This window comes from Mustela putorius, unplaced genomic scaffold, assembly GCF_011764305.1.
Source record: "Mustela putorius furo isolate JIRA1106 unplaced genomic scaffold, ASM1176430v1.1 tig00003962_pilon_pilon_pilon, whole genome shotgun sequence".
Classification (NCBI taxonomy): domain Eukaryota; kingdom Metazoa; phylum Chordata; class Mammalia; order Carnivora; family Mustelidae; genus Mustela; species Mustela putorius.
The window spans coordinates 479,331-497,670 of record NW_025422106.1 but is presented as its reverse complement, the minus strand read 5'-3'; the positions used below and the strand labels follow the sequence as shown (position 1 = coordinate 497,670).

The following is an 18,340-nucleotide window of genomic DNA, read 5'->3' as shown; positions in this document are numbered from 1 at the left end:
TTTTGTAAAATTTAGAAGTGAAAGGAACTTTAGGGAATGAATACCTTGGTGGGGGAATTGTTACTTAACAGATGAGAAGTACTGCCTTACAGAGGAAAAGCAACTTGCCTAGCTAATTTATTTTAGAACTTCAGGTCTGCCAACTTGGTTTTTTCTCTAAGTTCCTATTTTTAGACATTTTGTTTGAGGATATATATGAACCCCCTTTCTGGATGAAATTTTATATGGAAGTCCAATAAGTGCAGTAGATAAAAGCAGAGCTGCTTTGTTTATAGTGGGATTCAAGGACCCAAAATATATCCATGGATCTCTTCTGATGATGCCCTGCATCATGCTGTCTTAGTCATTTACTCAGTAGCCTTTTGTTGGGGCTTACTGAGTATCAGAGACTTGATTAGGCATATAACTTAGAAAATCCAGATAATTGGGGCACCTGGGTGGCTCAGTGGGTTAAAGCCTCTGCCTTCGGCTCGGGTCATGATCCCAGGGTCCTGGGATCGAGCCCTGTGTTGGGCTCTCTGCTCAGCGAGGAGCTTGCTTCCCTTCCTTTCTCTCTGCCTTACTTGTGATCTCTCTGTCAAATAATTAAAATCTTAAAAAAAAAAAAAAAGAAAGAAAGAAAAGGAAAGAAAATCCAGATAATTTTACTCTGAATTTCTATATTTCTCGAGTCTTTCCCAATAAGCTTTATTTATATAATTAAAGAGAGGCAAAACATGCAGATAAGAAAAAGAAGCAAATAAAAATAATCTGTAGTATCATTGCCCAGAAATGAGACAGTTCTGGCCTTCAAAGGCTTCCAGCACAATGGGCGAGATAGACAAGTCAACAGGGAAATTCCATGCTTTGCAGAAATAAATGAGGCCACAAAGAAGCATGGCTCAGTACTGTCTGGAGGGATTGGAGGCAGTCAGATAAATCTTCAAGCTGTGAAGTGATACTTGAGCAGAGTTTTAAACTATGAGTAGTGTTTAGCCAGAAGGAGAAGACAGAGGGCAGGCACTTGGTATTGAGGAAGTAGAATGAAAGGGTGCTGATTTGTGGGAAAGCATACCCAGGATTGGATCATTGCTTGAGGGGCCTGGTGGGAGATGAAGCCAGAGGCTAAGGCTGAGGGTTTTGGCTTTTCCTCCAGACAGTGATGAGAAGATAGTGTACTTTCAGCAGCAGGAGTCACCTGACAGGGTGTGTGTTAGAAAGGTCATCCTTCACAGTGTGGAAGTGGTTTGGGGTTGAGGCTGGAGGCAGGGAAGTCAAGACTCGCAGATAGAAGCCTGTTACAGCTGAAAATCTGAGAGTTTGCACTAAAGCCGTAAGGATGGGAGAGATGTCTACAAGAGACACTTAGAAAGTAAAATCTTACAGAGTTAGTGACTGATGCAAGGAAGAGGAAGGAGGTTGGAACAACTGTAGTTTGGGAGATTGAATGATGGTGCCATTTACAAAGTGAGGTTTGTGGAGGAGGATGTGAACTCAATTTTAGAGATGTTGAGTAATGTTTTAATAATTTTCTCTTTGCAAAAGTAATATATTTCAAGAAATTTATGAACTATGGTTGGGGCACCTGTCTGGCTCATTCTGTAGAGCATGGGACTCGTGATCTCAAAGTTGTGAGTTTGAGTCCCACAGTGGGCATAGAATTTACTTTAAAAAAAAAAAAAAGAGCTTTATGAACTGTGGGTAAGCATAAAGGAGCAATTATCTGTAATCCAGCCATTCACAGTAGTTTTGTGTATATCCTTCTCCTCCCTTCTTCCTTTTTTTTTTTTTTTAAGGTTTTATTTACCTAATTATTTATTTGACAGAGACACAGCAAGAGAGTGAACAGCAGGAGGAGTGGGAGAGGGAGAAGCAGGCTTCCGGCCAAGCAGGGAGCCTGATGCTGGGCTCCATCCCAGGACCCTGAGATCGTGACCTGAGCTGAAGGCAGACACTTAATGACAGAGCCACCCAGGCGCCCCTCCTCCTTCCTTCCTTCTATCTCCTACTTTTTATAAAAAGGAGGCTGTGCCATATGTACCTACTGATTTTTTTTCTCCCCCTCCCCCTATCGCCAGCGCTGCTATGTTATGAGTTCTAATCTGCTTAGTCATTAATACATCGTGAATGGCTTCTTACATCATTAAATGGTTAGTGATATTAAAATTTTTTTACTGTACTAAAAATGTGGCAAAGATTAGAGAATGCCAATAAAAATAGAAAATATTAAGCTATTAATAATTAATCTTTGTTAACATTTTATGTTTTACATATTTATTATAGGAAAACTAGAAAAATAAATATAAAGAATTACTACCCAAGGGGCACTTAGGTGGCTCAGTAGTTAAGTATCTGTCTTCAGTTCAGGTCATGACCCCAGGGTCCTGGGATCAAGCCCTGCATGAGGCTCCCTGCTTGGCAGGAGGACTGCTTCTCCCTCTCCCACTCCCCCTGCTTGTGTTTCCTCTCTTGCTATCTCTCTCTCTGTCAAAAAAGTAAAATCTTAAAAAAAAAAAAAAAAAGAATTATTACCCCATATTAACTTTCGTTGATATTAGCATTTATCCTTCTGGAAACATTTGGTATGTATGTACCTTTTTTTCTTTCGGTACAACTACTGCTTATTGAGCACCAGGCACTGTGCTAAGTTCTTGAAAAGTGCTGTTTCATTTAATTTTCAGAACTACCCTGTGAGATAGGTTCTGCTTTAATCTTGTTAAATGTTTTGTTTGTAATTTTTTTTACTTGATTGTGTCAGACATTTGCTATCTAAAGACACTTACCTTGCACATCTTTTTTTTTTTTTTTAAAGATTTTATTTATTTATTTGTCAGAGAGAGAGTGAATGAGAGCGAGCACAGGCAGACAGAGTGGAAGGAAGAGTCAGAGGGAGAAGCAGGCTCCCTGCGGAGCAAGGAGCCCGATGTGGGACTCCATCCCAGGACGCTGGGATCATGACCTGAGCCGAAGGCAGCAGCTTAACCAACTGAGCTACCCAGGCGTCCCTTAACTTGCACATCTTTAAGAGCTTAACTGGCATTCCCTTCTGTGCTTGTGCCATCAGTATTCCTTTTGATTGAACTTTTATATTATTTTTAGATAGTTTTATGCTATTAATAACATCTTTGGGGTGCCTGGGTGGCTCAGTGGATTAAGCTTCTGCCTTTGGCTCGGGTCATGGTCCCGATCAGGGTCCTGGGATCAAGTCCCGCGTCGGGCTCTCTGCTTGGCAGGGAGCCTGCTTCCCCATCTCTCTCTCTGCCTGCCTCTTTGCCTACTTGTGATCTCTCTCTGCCAACTAAATAAATAAAATCTTTAAAAAATAAATAAATAACATCTTTGTGTACTTTTCTAGTTGTTTTCTTAAAGTTAATTCCTAGATAGAATTCTTGTGTAGACTTTTTAGTTTGATACAAGGGACGCCTGGGTGGATCAGTCAGTTAAGTGTCCATCTCTTGGTTTCAGCTCAGGTCATGATCTCAGGGTGGTAAGATACAGCCCCGTGTCGGGCTCTGCATTTGGTGTGGAGCCTGCTTAAGATACCTTCTCTCACTATCCTTCTGCCCCTCACCAGGGTCTCTCTCAAAAGAAAAAGAAAAAGTGGAAGGAGGAAAAGGGTGTTTGATACATAAACTTCTTTCTGTAAAGATCATACTATTTAACTTCCTCTGGATAATACAAAAGAGTACCTGTTCCCTTAAATCCTTATGACCACCATAAGACAGTTATGTATTCTACACATTTTTTTTGAATACCCCCCCGTGTGCTAGGCAGCATACAATTGTCAGTGGACCCTGCCTTCATGAAGCTAAGCAGTCTCCTGTTACAGTTCTAACTTTAGCCAGTTTCATTGGTAAATAATGATACTGTGTTTTAGCCTGCATTTTTAATTTTTTTTCCATATTTGCTGGCTTGAGGATTTCTTTTACACAGTGTTTATATCCTTTGGTTATTATCCTGTAGATTTATAAGTCATCTTTATGTTAATGCTGTATAGAATTAGGACACTGCCTTTGTGTGTCAGATGATTTTTTCCTTCTAGTTTGTCATCTGCTTATTATATTCCTAAGTAAATAACTTAAAATAAACAAGTCTTCGAGTCTTTCCCTATATTTTAGTTGTCATGTCCTTTACCTTACTTGCTTTTTTCATTTGGTTACTTCTTTGGTTTTTTTTTTTTTTTTTATATATATTTACATTTTATAACTCAACTAGAATTTGAGAGTAAGCTATAAGGTAGGGATTTAACTTGTTTTTTCTCCACACTTAGCCAGTTGTTATTGGTAGCTTATATTTATTTATTTTTTTGAAATGGGAAGAAGTTATTTTATTTTTTTAAAGATTTTATTTATTTATTAGAGAGACAGATCACAAGTAGGCAGAGAGGCAGGCAGAGAGAGAGAGAGAGGGAAGCAGGCTCCCCACTGAGCAGAGAGCCGGATGCGGGGCTCGATCCCAGGACCTTGAGATCATCCTGAGCCGAAGGCAGAGGCTTTAACCCACCGAGCCACCTAGGTGCCCCGGTAGCTTATATTTAATGATCTGTGCCTTCTGCACTGCTGAAATACTTTTATTATTTCTTTCTCTTCTTTTTAAGATTTTTAAAAATTTATTCATTTGAAAGGGAGAGAGAGAGAGAACTAGTGACAACATAGGCAGAGGGGAGGGTCAGAGGGAGAGGGAGAAACAGACTCCCTATTGAGCAGGGAGCCTGACACAGGCCTTGATCCCAGGACCCCGGGATCATGGCCTGAGGCAAAGGCAGATGCTTCACTGACTAAACCACCCAAGCACCCTCATTTTTATTATTTCTTATATAGATGTAGGTTTGTTTATGAACTTTGTATTTTATTCCATATATCTAGCTGTCTGTCCCTGCGCTCCTGCTGTAGTTGGTCCTAGCTTTTGGGTGGTACTAGTTCCATTCTCTTAGTTTTTCTACTATACTTAATCTTCCAGATAGATTTTAAGATCATTTTTTAATGGTTTCCAAAAAATTCCACTGTGGTTAATTTAAAAACCTCTACATTTAAAAATTGTGTAAGGTATATGGTATGATGTGTTACATTTTCAGTACATGTGGGATATTCACTTAGAGATGTCCTGTAGACATTGGCACATAGGGGTGTGAAACCCAGGGCCAGGAGTGGCGACGAGATGTAAAGATTGGAGATACTTGGGTTTTTCAGCAGTATTCAAACCCTGTGACTGGTTGAGCTTGCTCAGGGAGATTTAGATGGAGGCTGAGGATAGGCATTTAAGAGGTAGGTGGAGGGCGAAGAACTCAAAAAGAAATATGATGTTGGAAGAGACCATAGGGTAAGTGGGAAAGGCATGGGCTTTGACACAATCAGAACAACTCTGCATTTACTAATCATGTGACATTAAGTTTTTGAAACCTTCATTTCCTCATCTTTGGAATGAGGATAATATGGGTTATTTTCTTTTATTTTACTTTATTTTTAAAATATTTTTATTTACTTATTTATTTGAGTAAGAGTTTGTGCATGCAAGCAGGAGGAGGCGCAGAGGAAGAGGGACAAGCAGACTCTACACTGAGTGTGGAGCATGCCATGGGGCTTGATCTCACAACCTCGAGATCATGACCTGAGCTGAAACCAGGACTTGGACATCTAAGCCACTGAGCCACTCATGTGCCCCAATATGGTCTACTTTGTAACATTGTTTGGGAGATGAAGTAATAGGGAAGCAATGAGGTCTGTTAGTTGAGATAAGGTAGCCATTTTAGAGTCAACTGTCTGGGTTGGGTCCTTGCTTTACTGTTTACTGGGTGCATGGCCTCAGGACACTGTTCAACTATTTGCACTTTCCAAATGGGTAATGATAATAATACCTCTTTGATAAAAATATTTCAAGATTTAAATGAGATAATGGAAGTAATATGCTTAGCCTGCGGCCTAGCAGGGACTCAGTCAGTGTTTGCCTTCACACATGTAAAGCTTCTAACACAGAAGCCCAGCACACAGGTACTCAGTAACTATTAGTTAAGGCACCCCCACCTTTTTTTTTTTTTTAAAGAGAGTCGGGGTGGGTGGGTGGGGAGTGTGGGGAGGGAGAGAGAAAATCCCAAGCAGGCTCCACACCCAGGGCCTGATGTAGGGCTTGAGCTCGTGATCCCAAGATCATGATCTGAATTGAAATCAAGAGTTAGACCTTTAACTGACTGAGCCACCCAGGTGCTCCAGGTAAGGCCTTTCAGAAGCTGTGGACTAGGAGAGGGACCTGAACCCTTCACAAAAGGCACAACAAAAAAAGGACGAAGAAGAATGAGAGCACACATTGGTACTGATACTTGGTGCAGGATCTGATTAGGTTAGAGGGGCATTAATGAAATCCAGCTTGGTTTAAGGTATTAATCCCAAGCTCCTGGTAAAGGGAACTATTTAGGATGAATAGTTACCTTCTCCCCTTTTCCTCTAGGCAAACACAGAGCAGCCCAAGCTGAGTAGAGATGAACAGCGGAATCGAGGTGCCCTTTTACAGGACATCTGCAAAGGGACCAAGCTGAAGAAAGTGACCAACATTAATGATCGGAGTGCTCCCATCCTTGAGAGTGAGTCTGACCTTCATTTCCTAGTGGGCCACCAGGGACTGACTTGGAGACTTGGCTGGCCTGTCATTTTTATTGTTGGGCCTTGAGTGGGAAAATTTTTGTCCTTTAAGAAAGTTTTCTTTGAATACCTTAGAGGTTTCTTTTTGACCTTTGGGATGTGTTCTCTGGGGGAAGATTCCCAACTCCTGCTGTAACTAGTGCTCTCATTAGAGCACATCCTTGGCTGTTCTCTGAGGAGACCATCATGTTACTAAACCTCTAAGCTGAAGCTAGTGAAGATTTTATAATTGCCACAAGTGTCCATTCTGTTAGGCCTCTGGAGAGTTTGCTCATACCTGGATCCCTAAGTCCCTGGCCCCCTTACCGTCTGGGTTTTGGAGAGGAGAGCCCAGAGAACGCTGATGAAGGTGTCTTGATCCTGGTTTTCTCTTTGCATTTTCTTAATAAGGGAAGTGTGGCTCCTTGTTGCTTTTGTTTTTTTCTGTTTCATCACAGTGAAGATGTGGAGCTGAGAGGCCTAGCCTTTTCTTGCTTTCTTTTTTTTTTTTTTTTTTTAAATGCAAAAGCAAGATTGGTATGTTTAGAAATTAAAGCCCAAGTAGAGGAAGGGTTTCTCCTCAGGATTGACTTGGTCACCAGTTCCCAGCATGTGAAGTGAAAACCCTAATGGTATGCTTTCCAGAACCAAAAGGAAACAGTGGTGGTTATGGCTCTGGAGCAGCTGCCCTGCAGCCCAAGGGAGGTCTCTTCCAAGGGGGAGTGCCGAAGCTCCGACCTGTGGGAGCCAAGGATGTTTCAGGTATCTGATCAGTACTTTCTTAGGCTATTTTCCAAGTGTGTTAATTTCTGATTAGTCCCAAGTGAGTCATCTAGGGTTAAGGTATCTGGTAGAGGTGGGAGGAGGAGTGGAAGCAGGGGAGGAGTTACAGAGCAGAATAAAGCCAAAGCTGAGGGATTAAGTAAAAATGTGTTCAACTTGTATTGGCAGTATTTGTCAGTGGGCCCTGAGCCTAAAACCAGAGTAAAATCCAGAACTCTACAGGCATTTAACCTGCTACCATGCAGGTTACACTAAAGAGGCTGGGTGAAGCAGAGGTACTAACATGTATCTAGCTCTGTTGATTGAGTGCTGTCTGGTGTATTTGTAGAGAACCTAGCTGGTAAGCCAGCCCTACAAATCCCCAGTTCTCGAGCTGCTGCCCCAAGGCCACCAGTGTCTACAGCCAGCGGGCGCCCCCAAGATGATACAGACAGCAGCCGAGCCTCACTCCCGGAACTGCCCCGGATGCAGAGACCCTCGTTACCGGACCTCTCTCGGCCTAATACCACCAGCAGTACAGGCATGAAGCACAGCTCCTCTGCCCCTCCTCCACCACCCCCGGGGCGGCGTGCCAATGCACCCCCAACACCTCTGCCTGTGCACAGCAGCAAAGCCCCAGCCTACAACAGAGAGAAACCCTTGCCGCCCACACCTGGACAAAGGCTGCACCCTGGTCGCGAGGGACCTCCTGCTCCACCCCCAGTCAAACCACCTCCTTCCCCTGTGAATATCAGGACGGGACCAAGTGGCCAGTCTCTGGCTCCTCCTCCTCCTCCTTACCGCCAGCCTCCCGGGGTCCCCAATGGACCCTCCAGTCCCACTAATGAGTCAGCCCCTGAGCTGCCACAGAGACACAATTCTTTGCATAGGAAGACACCAGGGCCTGTCAGAGGCCTAGCGCCTCCTCCACCCTCCTCAGCCTCTCCATCACTACAGAGTAATAGACCACCTCCGCCAGCCCGGGACCCTCCCAGTCGGGGAGCAGGTAAGTGCCTGGAAGCACCTTTTTTCCCTCTTAGAGAATTGAGTTTATCTTCTCAGCCTTTTCTCCAAAGCCTGCCTTCAGCAATTGAAGGGAAGAATTCACTTATTCATTCAGCAGGTTTACTGATTGCCTTTTTGTGTGTCACACTCTGTTTTTAAGGAAACAGCAATCAATAGAAAAGACAGAAGAGTCCTGTTCTTTGGACAGTCAAGCAAATAATGCAGATGGAGGTATAGATATATAGATAAAGACATAGTATGTAGATGCTTTAGAGAAATCCAGAGCAGAGGAGACGAACAGGATATCCAGGGGTGTGGAGGGTAGTGGTGGTGTTTTCTGTTGCAGGGGTGGGGTGAGAGGAGGGTTAGGGAAGGCCTGACTGACTGATGAGGTAACAATCAGGGAAGACTTGAAGAGAGTGTCGAGTGGGCTAAGCAGTTATCTCGGAGAATAGCTATTGTAGACATTCAGACCAGCAAATACAAAAGCCCTGAGACTGGGGACAGCAGGACTGGAATGAGTGAGGGGGGAAGAGTGGCAGGAAATGGAAGTCAGGAAGCTAGATTTCCAGAGGAGAACACTGTAGGACTTTGTCAAGATTGGCATTTACTTAGATGCTGAGCCATTGGAGGCGTTGAAAGAAGCTTTGCGTAGCTCTTAAAAGGATGACAAACTTGTGCCTAGGTGGCTCAGTTAAGCGTCTGCGTTTGGCTCAGGTCATGATCCCAGAGTCCTGGGATTGAGCCCCACTGGACTCTATCTCCCTCTGCTGCCCCCCCTGCTTGTACTCTCTCTCTGTCAAATAAATAAATAAGATCTTTTAAAAAAAAATCAAAGGATGACAAACTCCTATGTTGAAAATAGACTGCACAGGGACAGAGGTGGCAAGGGAGACCACGTAGGAGGCTGTTGCAGTCAACCAGGCAAATAGGTAGGACCGCAGCAGGTTTGGGAGAAGAAGACAGGTGTTTGCTTTGAAACAAGTCAAGTTTGACATACCTGTTAGCCAGACACCAATTCATTATTTTCTTTTGGATGTCTGTCAGACCCTGAAGTTGAGGAGAAAAGTCTGGGCTAGAGAAATTTGATACTAAAGACTGTATGCTGGATGAGCTCACCTAGGGAGTCAGTCTAGGTAGAGAAGAGGTTGAGGCCTTTATATTAGAGCTCAGAGAAATGGAGTAGCAAGCAGGGGAAGCCAAGAGCCCCTAGTGAGGAAGAAAGAAAATAAGGATGCTGGAAGGATGCCAAGATCAAGTGATCGGCTCTCTCCAGGACTGAAAACTGAGAATGACAGTGATCTTAGCAACATGGAGTCCTTTAGGGGAACCCCCAAACAACATGATATCCTTTTGGTAGTTTCAGTGGAGTGCTGGAGGATGAGGGTGAAAGTCTAATTGACATGTGTTTGGGAACTTGGGGATAGGAGGAGAGGAATTGGGATAGCAACGTAGAAGTCTCTGAGTTTACTTAAAGGGGAGTGGGGATGGGGGTGCAGATGAATGGGTGCTGCAGGAGAATGTGGGATTGAGGGTTGGGATCCCTCCTCTCCAAGATGGGAGATATTTCAGCATCTCTTTGTACACTGAGGAAATGATACAATATAAAGGGGGGAAATTTCCTGAGTTATAGTCCCTAGAAGGCTAAAAGGAATGGAATATTATTCCTAGGTAAGGGGTTGACCTTAGATAAGAAGAGAGGTAGTTCTTCCATGGTAACAGGAGGGAAGGCAGAGTGCCTAGGCATAGGTGCATGTGGGTAGGTGCATGTGGGCATAGTGGTAGGAGCATGTGCAAAGTTTCTTCGTTTTTTTTTCTTTTCTTTCCCTCCCTCCCTTCTTTCCTTCCAGCCTTCTTCCTTCCTATATTTATTCATTTGAGACAGAGAGAGAGAGAGAACAAGCAGGGGGGGAAGGGCAGAGGGAGAAGCAGGGTCCCTGCTGAACAGGGAGCTTGGACATGGGGCTCTATCCTAGGACCCTGGGATTATGACCTGAGCCAAAGGCAGGTGCTTAACCAACTGAGCCACCCAGGCACCTCTGCTGGTTTGTTTCTTATTGGTGAAATAGAAAGCAAGGACATCTATTAATGAGGGGAGGAAAGGAGAGGGGCAAGAAGTGGTCCTTGGGGAGTGTGGGAGAGTGAAGAGGGTGGGGAGGTGTGCTGGGCTAACCAACAGCACGAAAGGTCCTCTCAGGATTAGGAGCCGTATGCTCAAAGTGAGATTTGCACACTGTCTGTTCTGTATGTGTCTGTTTGCAGGTACTGCAATTTATGTCTATATGTTTGCAGGGTGCTGAGTAGGGACAGCATGGTATTTAACCAGGGTTACCTTTTTTAGACAAATGGGTCACTAAGGGAGAGTGGGGCAGGGGAGCTAAGGGTGTAGGTCAGGGAGTGATTGTAACAGTGGACCATGAGCCTAAACTGGGTGAAGAGGGGAATAAGGAGCTCTAAAAAAGTAGAAGAGGTTGTGTAGTCTTTACAAAATAGCATGACTGAAGGTAGAGAGTTAGAGAGACCTGAAGCTCTCTGGAACCTTCTTAGACCGAGGAATTTTGACTCCCATGGCCTCTTGTGTTATTGAACTTTGAGCCACATCCTCTACAAATGGCTTTTGAGCTTTTAAATAGTTCTTGCAGGCTTGAATCATTAAGAAATTAAGTCAGTAGGAAACACATATTGACAGCCCATTAACCTGCGCTGCTACTTGGTGAAGTACATGGGGATTCGTATTCTAGGAGCTGGCAGTTCAGCATACAGCAGTCGTCAGGTAACCTGGTACTTTCCTGAGCCCTTGTCTCCCTGGCTTTAGCCGTAAGAACCCTAGCCCTAAGGTGGCCTTTGCTTCTATAAAGTTTAGGTTAAAAATTATTTAACTTGGGGATTTTTTTTTTAAGATTTTATTTATTTATTTGACAGAGATCACAAGTAGGCAAAGAGGCAGGCAGAGAGAGAGGGGGAAGGCAGGCTCCCTGCTGAGCAGAGAGCCCAATGCGGGGCTCAATCCTAGGACCCTGAGATCATGACCTGAGCTGAAGGCAGAGGCTTTAACCCACTGAGCCACCCAGGACCCCCCCCCCTTTTTTTTTTAAGATTTTATTTATTCATTTGTCAGAGCAAGAGCACAAGCAGGGTGGAGTGGCCGGCAGAGGGAGAAGCAGACTCCCTGCTAAGGAAAGAGACCAGTGCTGGGCTTGATCCCAGGACTCCAGGATCATAACCTGAACCATAGGCAGACACTTAACCAAATGAGCCACCCAGGCATCCCAAGGATTTTTTTTTTTTTTAAGACTCTTTATCAAAGCAGAACCCATATCTTTCTAACCCTATCCAAGGAATAGAAGTGGGAGGAAAATGTAATTTCTGTGGGTTTAACTGAGTAGTTTATTTATTTATTTGACAGAGATCACAAGTAGGCAGGTAGAGAAGGGGAATCAGGCTCCCCGCCGAGCAGAGAGCCCAATGCAGGGCTCAATCCCAGCATCCTGGGATCATGACCTGAGCCAAAGGCAGAGGCTTAACCCACTGAGCCTTCCAGGCACCCCTATTTTTCTTTAACTAAATAATTTATTATTATTATTATTATTATTATTATTTTAAACTAAGCTGTAGGCCTTATATGGGGCTTGTAAGTAGCAGCAGTTCTTAGAGTGATAGCACTGAGAGAAAACAGATATTTTAATCAGAGATCTTGTCAGTATTAGCTCTCTGACTTTGGGCAGATAGCTCTGATTCTCTGAGTTTGTTTCCCTCATGTGTTCGTAGAATCTTCAGTTGTGGCTGTAAATAAAAGTATGTATGAAAGTGCTTTGTAAACTGTAGTATGCTGATAACTGTTAGTGGTTTTATGCAAGGGTTTCCATGTAGTTCATGGATTATCTCTTATTAAACCATATTATAACAATATTACATGATAATATACTTTTGTTTCTATATTAAATATTTATATTTGAAAAAGTGTGGAGTCTTTTGTCTTCCCAAGGTGCTCAGGGACCAATTTTATTGATCCGTAGGTTTTCTGAATTTTTTCTTTGCAGAGCAAAAAACACTATTTTTTTTTAAAAGATTTTATTTATTTATTTGACAGAGCTCACAAGTAGACAGAGAGGCAGGCAGAGAGAGAGAGAGGGAAGCAGGCTCCCTGCTGAGCAGAGAGCCCGATGCGGGCCCCTGAGATCATGACCTGAGCAGAAGGCAGCGGTTTAACCCACTGAGCCACCCAGGCACCCTAAAAAACACTATTTTTAAGGGATTTTATTTTATTTTATTATTATTATTATTTTTTAAAGATTTATTTATTTATTTGACAGACAGAGATCACAAGTAGGCAGAGAGGCAGACAGAGAGAGAGGAGGAAGCAGGCTCCCCACTGAGCAGAGAGCCCGATGTGGGGCTTGATCCCAGGACCCTGGGATCGTGACCTGAGCCGAAAGCAGAGGCTTTAACCCACTGAGCCACCCAGGCGCCCCTATTATTATTATTTTTTAAGGAATCAATATTACATGCTCAAAATTGGGTTTACCTAGGTTTACAAAAGGTGATCTCCCACCCCAGGTTTCTTTTACAAACTGCTTCTTTCTTATGGTCCTTGGGTTCCAGCTCTGTCACCTGAAACGGTCTTAAAACTGTATGTGACAAAGAGCCCAGAAACTTACTGGAGATGGCAGAACCTTGGGACGAGCATCCCTGGGGGAGGGCCGCGAAGGAGCAAGCAGGTTGCGCTTGGTCCTGCTCTATTTGGCCAGTCTGGTTTGGCTCTAATCACTGCCACCTGTCCAGTGTCTAGCTGGTATCCCTTTTTTTTTTTTTAAAGATTTTATTTATTTATTTATTTGACAGAAATCACAAGTAGATGGAGAGGCAGGCAGAGAGAGAGGGAAGCAGGCTCTCCGCTGAGCAGAGAGCCCGATGTGGGACTCGATCCCAGGACCCTGGGATCATGACCTGAGCCGAAGGCAGTGGCCCAACCCACTGAGCCACCCAGGCGCCCCAAGCTGGTATCCTTTTGAGCCTAGCTAACCCTGGCTGTCTTATAATCCCTGGCCCTCCCCTAGAATAGATACAGACTCTCAGGGTCCTGAGAAATCGGGGTTTTAGGGAAATATTTTGAAGGTGACCTAAAAGAGCTTTGGTTTGGAGATCTGTGAAGTTACTGCTTCCAATAATACCTGTTCATACTTAAACCTTGAAAAGAGTGAGGGAGACATTCAGAGTGCATCTTAGGGGAACTAAAAACTAACATTTACTGGGCCTACAGTGCTGATCCCCTTGTCTACATAAATCATCCCATTACTGTTTCATTCATAACTGTGGTCACTCTACAGAAGTTCCAGCAGTAATTTAGAAGGAATACGAAGATACACTCTTGGGGGCCTGGGTGGCTCAGTTGGTTAGGCAACTGCCTTTGGCTCAGGTCATGATCCCAGAGTCTTGGATCGAGTCCCTCATTGGACTTCCAGCTCCACCGTGAGTCTGCTTCTCCCTCTGACTTTCTCTCCTCTCATGTTCTCTTGCTCTGTCCTATAAGTGAATAAAAACCTTAAAAAAAAAGAAAAAAAAGAAGATACACTCTTGGGTGCCTCGCTGGCTCAGTCAGTAGAGCATGTGACTCTTGATCTCAGGGTCATGGATTCAAGCCCCACGATGGGTGTAGAGTGTACTTACAAAAAGAAGAAGAAGGTGATAGATGATGCACTCTTTATCACTAAACCAGTGTTGTCTGTTAAGCCAAGTAGTCTCTCCTGTATAGTTTAGGAAATAGCTACTTATGGGACATGGCGTTGGTACCACAAACTTCCGTCTGTGGGTTATACATTTGGGGGGAAGTTAATATAGTACTTGGGATAGTTATGAAAAGCAGTGTGGGCATAGTGGAAAGAGCAGAAGTGTGCTGAGTCTGTTAGATCTGTGACCTCATATAAACAACCTGAGTCCCAGTTTCCTCATTTGTGAAATGGGGATAATACCACATACTTTGTGGGAGTGGCAGGAGAATTTTTAAAGTGTAATGCCTATAAAGTGCCTGGGACCAGGCCTGGAATATAACAGAAATCAAACAAATGGTGGCTGCTCTTTTTGTTAGTTAATGAAAAGAATAGAACATAATTACAAACATCTTACTTAGAACCTATTCCAGTGACGTTGCCATGTCTTCAGACACATTTTTGATGTTGCTTTCTACTTGGTGGTGCATTTTGTCTTTTTTTTAAAGATTTCATTGATTTATTTGAGAGAGAGAGTGCGTAAGCAGGGGCATAGGGAGAGGGAGCAGGGAGCCTGACTCAGGGCTTGGTCCCAGAACCCTGGGATTATTACCTGAGCTGAAGGCAGATGCTTAACCGACTGACCCACCCAGCACGCCACATTTTTAAATGGGCCTTTAGGTGTGAATTTTATTTTTGAAATATGGAGTCAGATGTAAGTATGAATATTTTTATTGATGGTTATGTGACCTCAGAAGTAAGATATGAAGGGCACCTGGGTGATTCGGTCAGTTGGCCATCTGATTCTTGGTTTCGGCTCAGGTCATGATCTTGGAGCCGTGAATCAAGCCCCATGTTGGGCTCCATGCTCAGCACAGAGTCCGCTTGTCCCTCTCTCTCTGCTCCTCCCCCAAGCCAGCACACATGTGTGCATGCACTCTTGTAAAACAGAGGGAAAATCTTTTTAAAAATCTTTAAATCTTTTAAATCTTTAAAAATCTTTAAAAAAAAATTAAAAAGAGGCACACCTGGGTGGTTCAGTTGTTAAGCGTCTGCCTCTGGCTCAGGTTATGATCCTGGGGTCCTGGGATTGAGCCCCATGTCAGACTTCCTGCTCAGCGGGAAGCCTGCTTCTCCCTCTCCCATTCCCTCTGCTGTGTTCCCTCTCTCGCTGTGTCTCTCTCTGTCAAATAAGTAAATAAAATCTTAGTAAATAAATAATAAAAAAGAAAGATGTGAGGGAGAGAGGGAGAAAATCTTTTTTTTTTTTAAGATTTTATTTATTTATTTGACAGAGATCACAAGTAGGCAGAGAGACAGGCAGAGAGAGGGGAAGCAGGCTCCCCGCTGAGCAGAGAGCCGGATGCGGGGCTCGATCCCAGGACCCTGGGATCATGACCTGAGCCGAAGGCAGAGGCTTTAACCCACTGAGCCACCCAGGCACCCCGGGAGAAAGTCTTTTAAAAATTTTTTAAAAAGGGGCACCTGGGTGGCTCAGTGGGTTAAGCCTCTGCCTTGGGCTCAGGTCATGATCTCAGGGTCCTGGGATCAAGTCCTGGATTGGGTTCTCTGCTCAGCAGGAAGCCTTTTTTCCTCCCTCTCTCTCCCCCTGCTTACGATCTCTGTCAAATAAATAAATAAAATCTTTAAAATAATAATAATGAAATAAAAAAGAAATGAGATGTGAACATCATATAATATTTATGGGTCTGTCTGGTTAGAAATTGGGTTTGGAGGCAATTCCCGAAGAGGCATTCCCAGTTTTTTTTGAGCAATGAGCCTATCATTGGAGATACGCAACTTTTGCAGATGAACCTACTATACATATTTTGAGAATCACTCATTTTAGTCTGTACTACTACGTGCTAGAATAAGTGACACAGCCTCTAAATGCTGTTGGAGAATAAAAAAGGAGGGGATTAGAATAGAGTGCATTGCTTTAGGAAAGCCTGGAAAAGATGGGCTTGAGTCAAATCTTAAAGGAGAGGTAGGGCTTGGTAGTGAGGGAAGAGGGATGGCATTTCCGCGTCTTTTGGGGGAGTCACAAGAGCAAAGCATATATGGTTTAGTTTAGCCAGCACATGATTGTGTGCCTGCAGCATGCTGTACGTTTGGCTGAGCTTGGGATGTCGGATGACTGGACACTGCCCTGACTTAGTGTGCTGGGGGAAGAGACACATAACATGAAAAATTATGATACAGTATGATAGTGTAGTAGAGAGATACAGCGGCGACAGTGGGATTCTCAGCCTAGGGAATCAAGCAAGGAAGAGGAGAAGGTGAGATCAGACTGCCTGGCATGGTAAATTGCTGTGTAAGAAAGTAGGATGATGGGGTGTGGCACAGTTGGGGTAGAAGCCAAGGATTTGAAACTTCATGATAAAGGAAATGGAAAAGTTTGAGCAAGTATTTTGGAGGAGATTAGTGAGCTGGTATGCAGATGGATTGGAATGGCAAGAGATGAGAGAGAACATTTGGGAAGCTTTGTGCAGTGGAACAGGCTAAATATGAGAAAGCCTTGAACTAGGATTGTGGAGGAAGGCAGGGAAAAGATCAAGAGCAGGCAGAATTCTTGATTGACTTGTCACAGAAAATGAAAAGGGTCACACATTTATTCTGGACTTTGGGATCTGGAAGAATGTTCCCGCGGTTGAATAGGAGTGAGAGGAGGGTGAATTGGATACCTGACATGCTGCCTAGAGGCTCCCAGAGCCCGGCTCCATGGGAAGGCGCCAAGGCGCACTCCTAGCATACGTCTCTCAAATTCCCCCAGCCCTTACCATCTCTGTATCTCAGCCTAACTGCTTTGGATTTTCCTTGCAGCTCCTCCACCCCCGCCACCCATGATCCGAAATGGTGCCAGGGATGCTCCCCCTCCCCCCCCACCGTACCGAATGCATGGGTCAGAACCCTTGAGCCGAGGAAAGCCCCCACCTCCTCCCTCAAGGACGCCAGCTGGGCCACCCCCTCCTCCTCCACCACCCCTGAGGAATGGCCACAGAGATTCTATTACCACTGTCCGATCTTTCTTGGGTGAGTAATAGCTGGGTAACAGTAATCGCTGTTTCAGTCTCATAGTTCTTGTGGTGACTTCACTAATTCCAGTGGCCACTCTAGAGCAGGAATGGTCACTAGGTATCCTTTGTTCACAACAGTTCCTCTCCTCACTGTCCCTCAGACTTCTGGGTCCCCTCCATTGACTTCCCTTGCCTTATATGAATTCTAGGTATGATTGCTTTAGACGAGTTGGAAGTAAAATCGGTAGGTGTTGTGCTAATAGCCCCAAAGCTACTCTCTTGCTCCCCAAGGGTCATTTGTGGTTAGCTTTTGGGTCAGAGACTATCCTTTTCAGGATTATTCAGACAGGAATGATGTATCTTCCTAGGAAGGAGAGGGCCTTTCTGGACCTTTAAAAAAACAACAACAAAAACCCGTGGTACGCAACATTAATAATACAGAGCCACGATCTAGTAGTGCTCCTTTGAGAAAGTTACTTCACTTCTCTGGGCCTCACTTCCCTCATCTGTGAAATGAGGAGGTTGGTGAGATCAGGAGTGTATCAGATTTAACTTTTCCAAGGTCATAAATGAGTCTCCAGCCTCACTTTAGAGATTCTGATTCATTGATCCTAAGATGGAGCCCCAAGCAAAGGTTGTCCATAGGGTTTCCTCAGATCCTCTGTTAAGGATTCCTAGAAAGATCTGTACAGTCTCCTTCAAACCTGACACTCTAGATTCTTGAATCATTGCCTCTTCTCCGCCCCCAGTCTCATTCTATTCCTAACTGGTGGACCAGGGTTTTTGGAATGTGTTTGAGCTACACCGTTTGAAAAATCTGAGCCGCCTTCTAGAGGGGCCATGGAAAGGGAGCGGAGGCCATGAGATGGCTGTCCCAGCTCTGTGGTAGTGCTAAATGAGGGTAACCTGGGCCCTAGGGGAATTATCTGGTCAGATCTCTCACTAAGCTGGTGACAGAAATTCCCATTTTAAGTTAATGTCTACCAATCTGTGGATTCAGTTCAGTTGGTTTCCCATGGTGACAGCCTCCAAGATGGCTTTTAACTGAAACAGAACTGTATTTCCTTCTCTTCCCGTGTAAACAGCTGGGCTCCGTTCCTGTTAAGTGCCTGATTTTTGGTGGAAAGATTTACAGAACTAATTCAAAGACTCATTCCTTAATGTAAAGAGCCTCTGAGCATATCCTCTGTGCATGCAAAGTGCATAGAAAGATGCTGTTGCTGGCCACAGGAACCTCAGTTTATGGGCCAGGCAGGCCCTT

The 18,340-nt window shown here is 44.2% G+C and overlaps 1 protein-coding gene across 6 annotated transcripts in view; it reads left to right on the top strand.

Moving 5' to 3' along the window:
* Positions 1 to 18,340, top strand: part of WIPF2 (WAS/WASL interacting protein family member 2) — a 49,783-nt gene that overhangs the window by 26,097 nt on the left and 5,346 nt on the right. For 5 of the 6 annotated variants that reach the window (XM_004764605.3, XM_045070174.1, XM_004764604.3 and 2 more), the window contains 4 exons: positions 6,421 to 6,553; positions 7,236 to 7,352; positions 7,702 to 8,358; positions 16,886 to 17,095. In XM_004764605.3, the coding sequence (XP_004764662.1) occupies positions 6,421 to 6,553; positions 7,236 to 7,352; positions 7,702 to 8,358; positions 16,886 to 17,095 (1,117 nt within the window). The remainder of the gene's footprint in view (positions 1 to 6,420; positions 6,554 to 7,235; positions 7,353 to 7,701; positions 8,359 to 16,885; positions 17,096 to 18,340) is intronic. The other variant, XM_045070175.1, reaches the window with a different exon arrangement.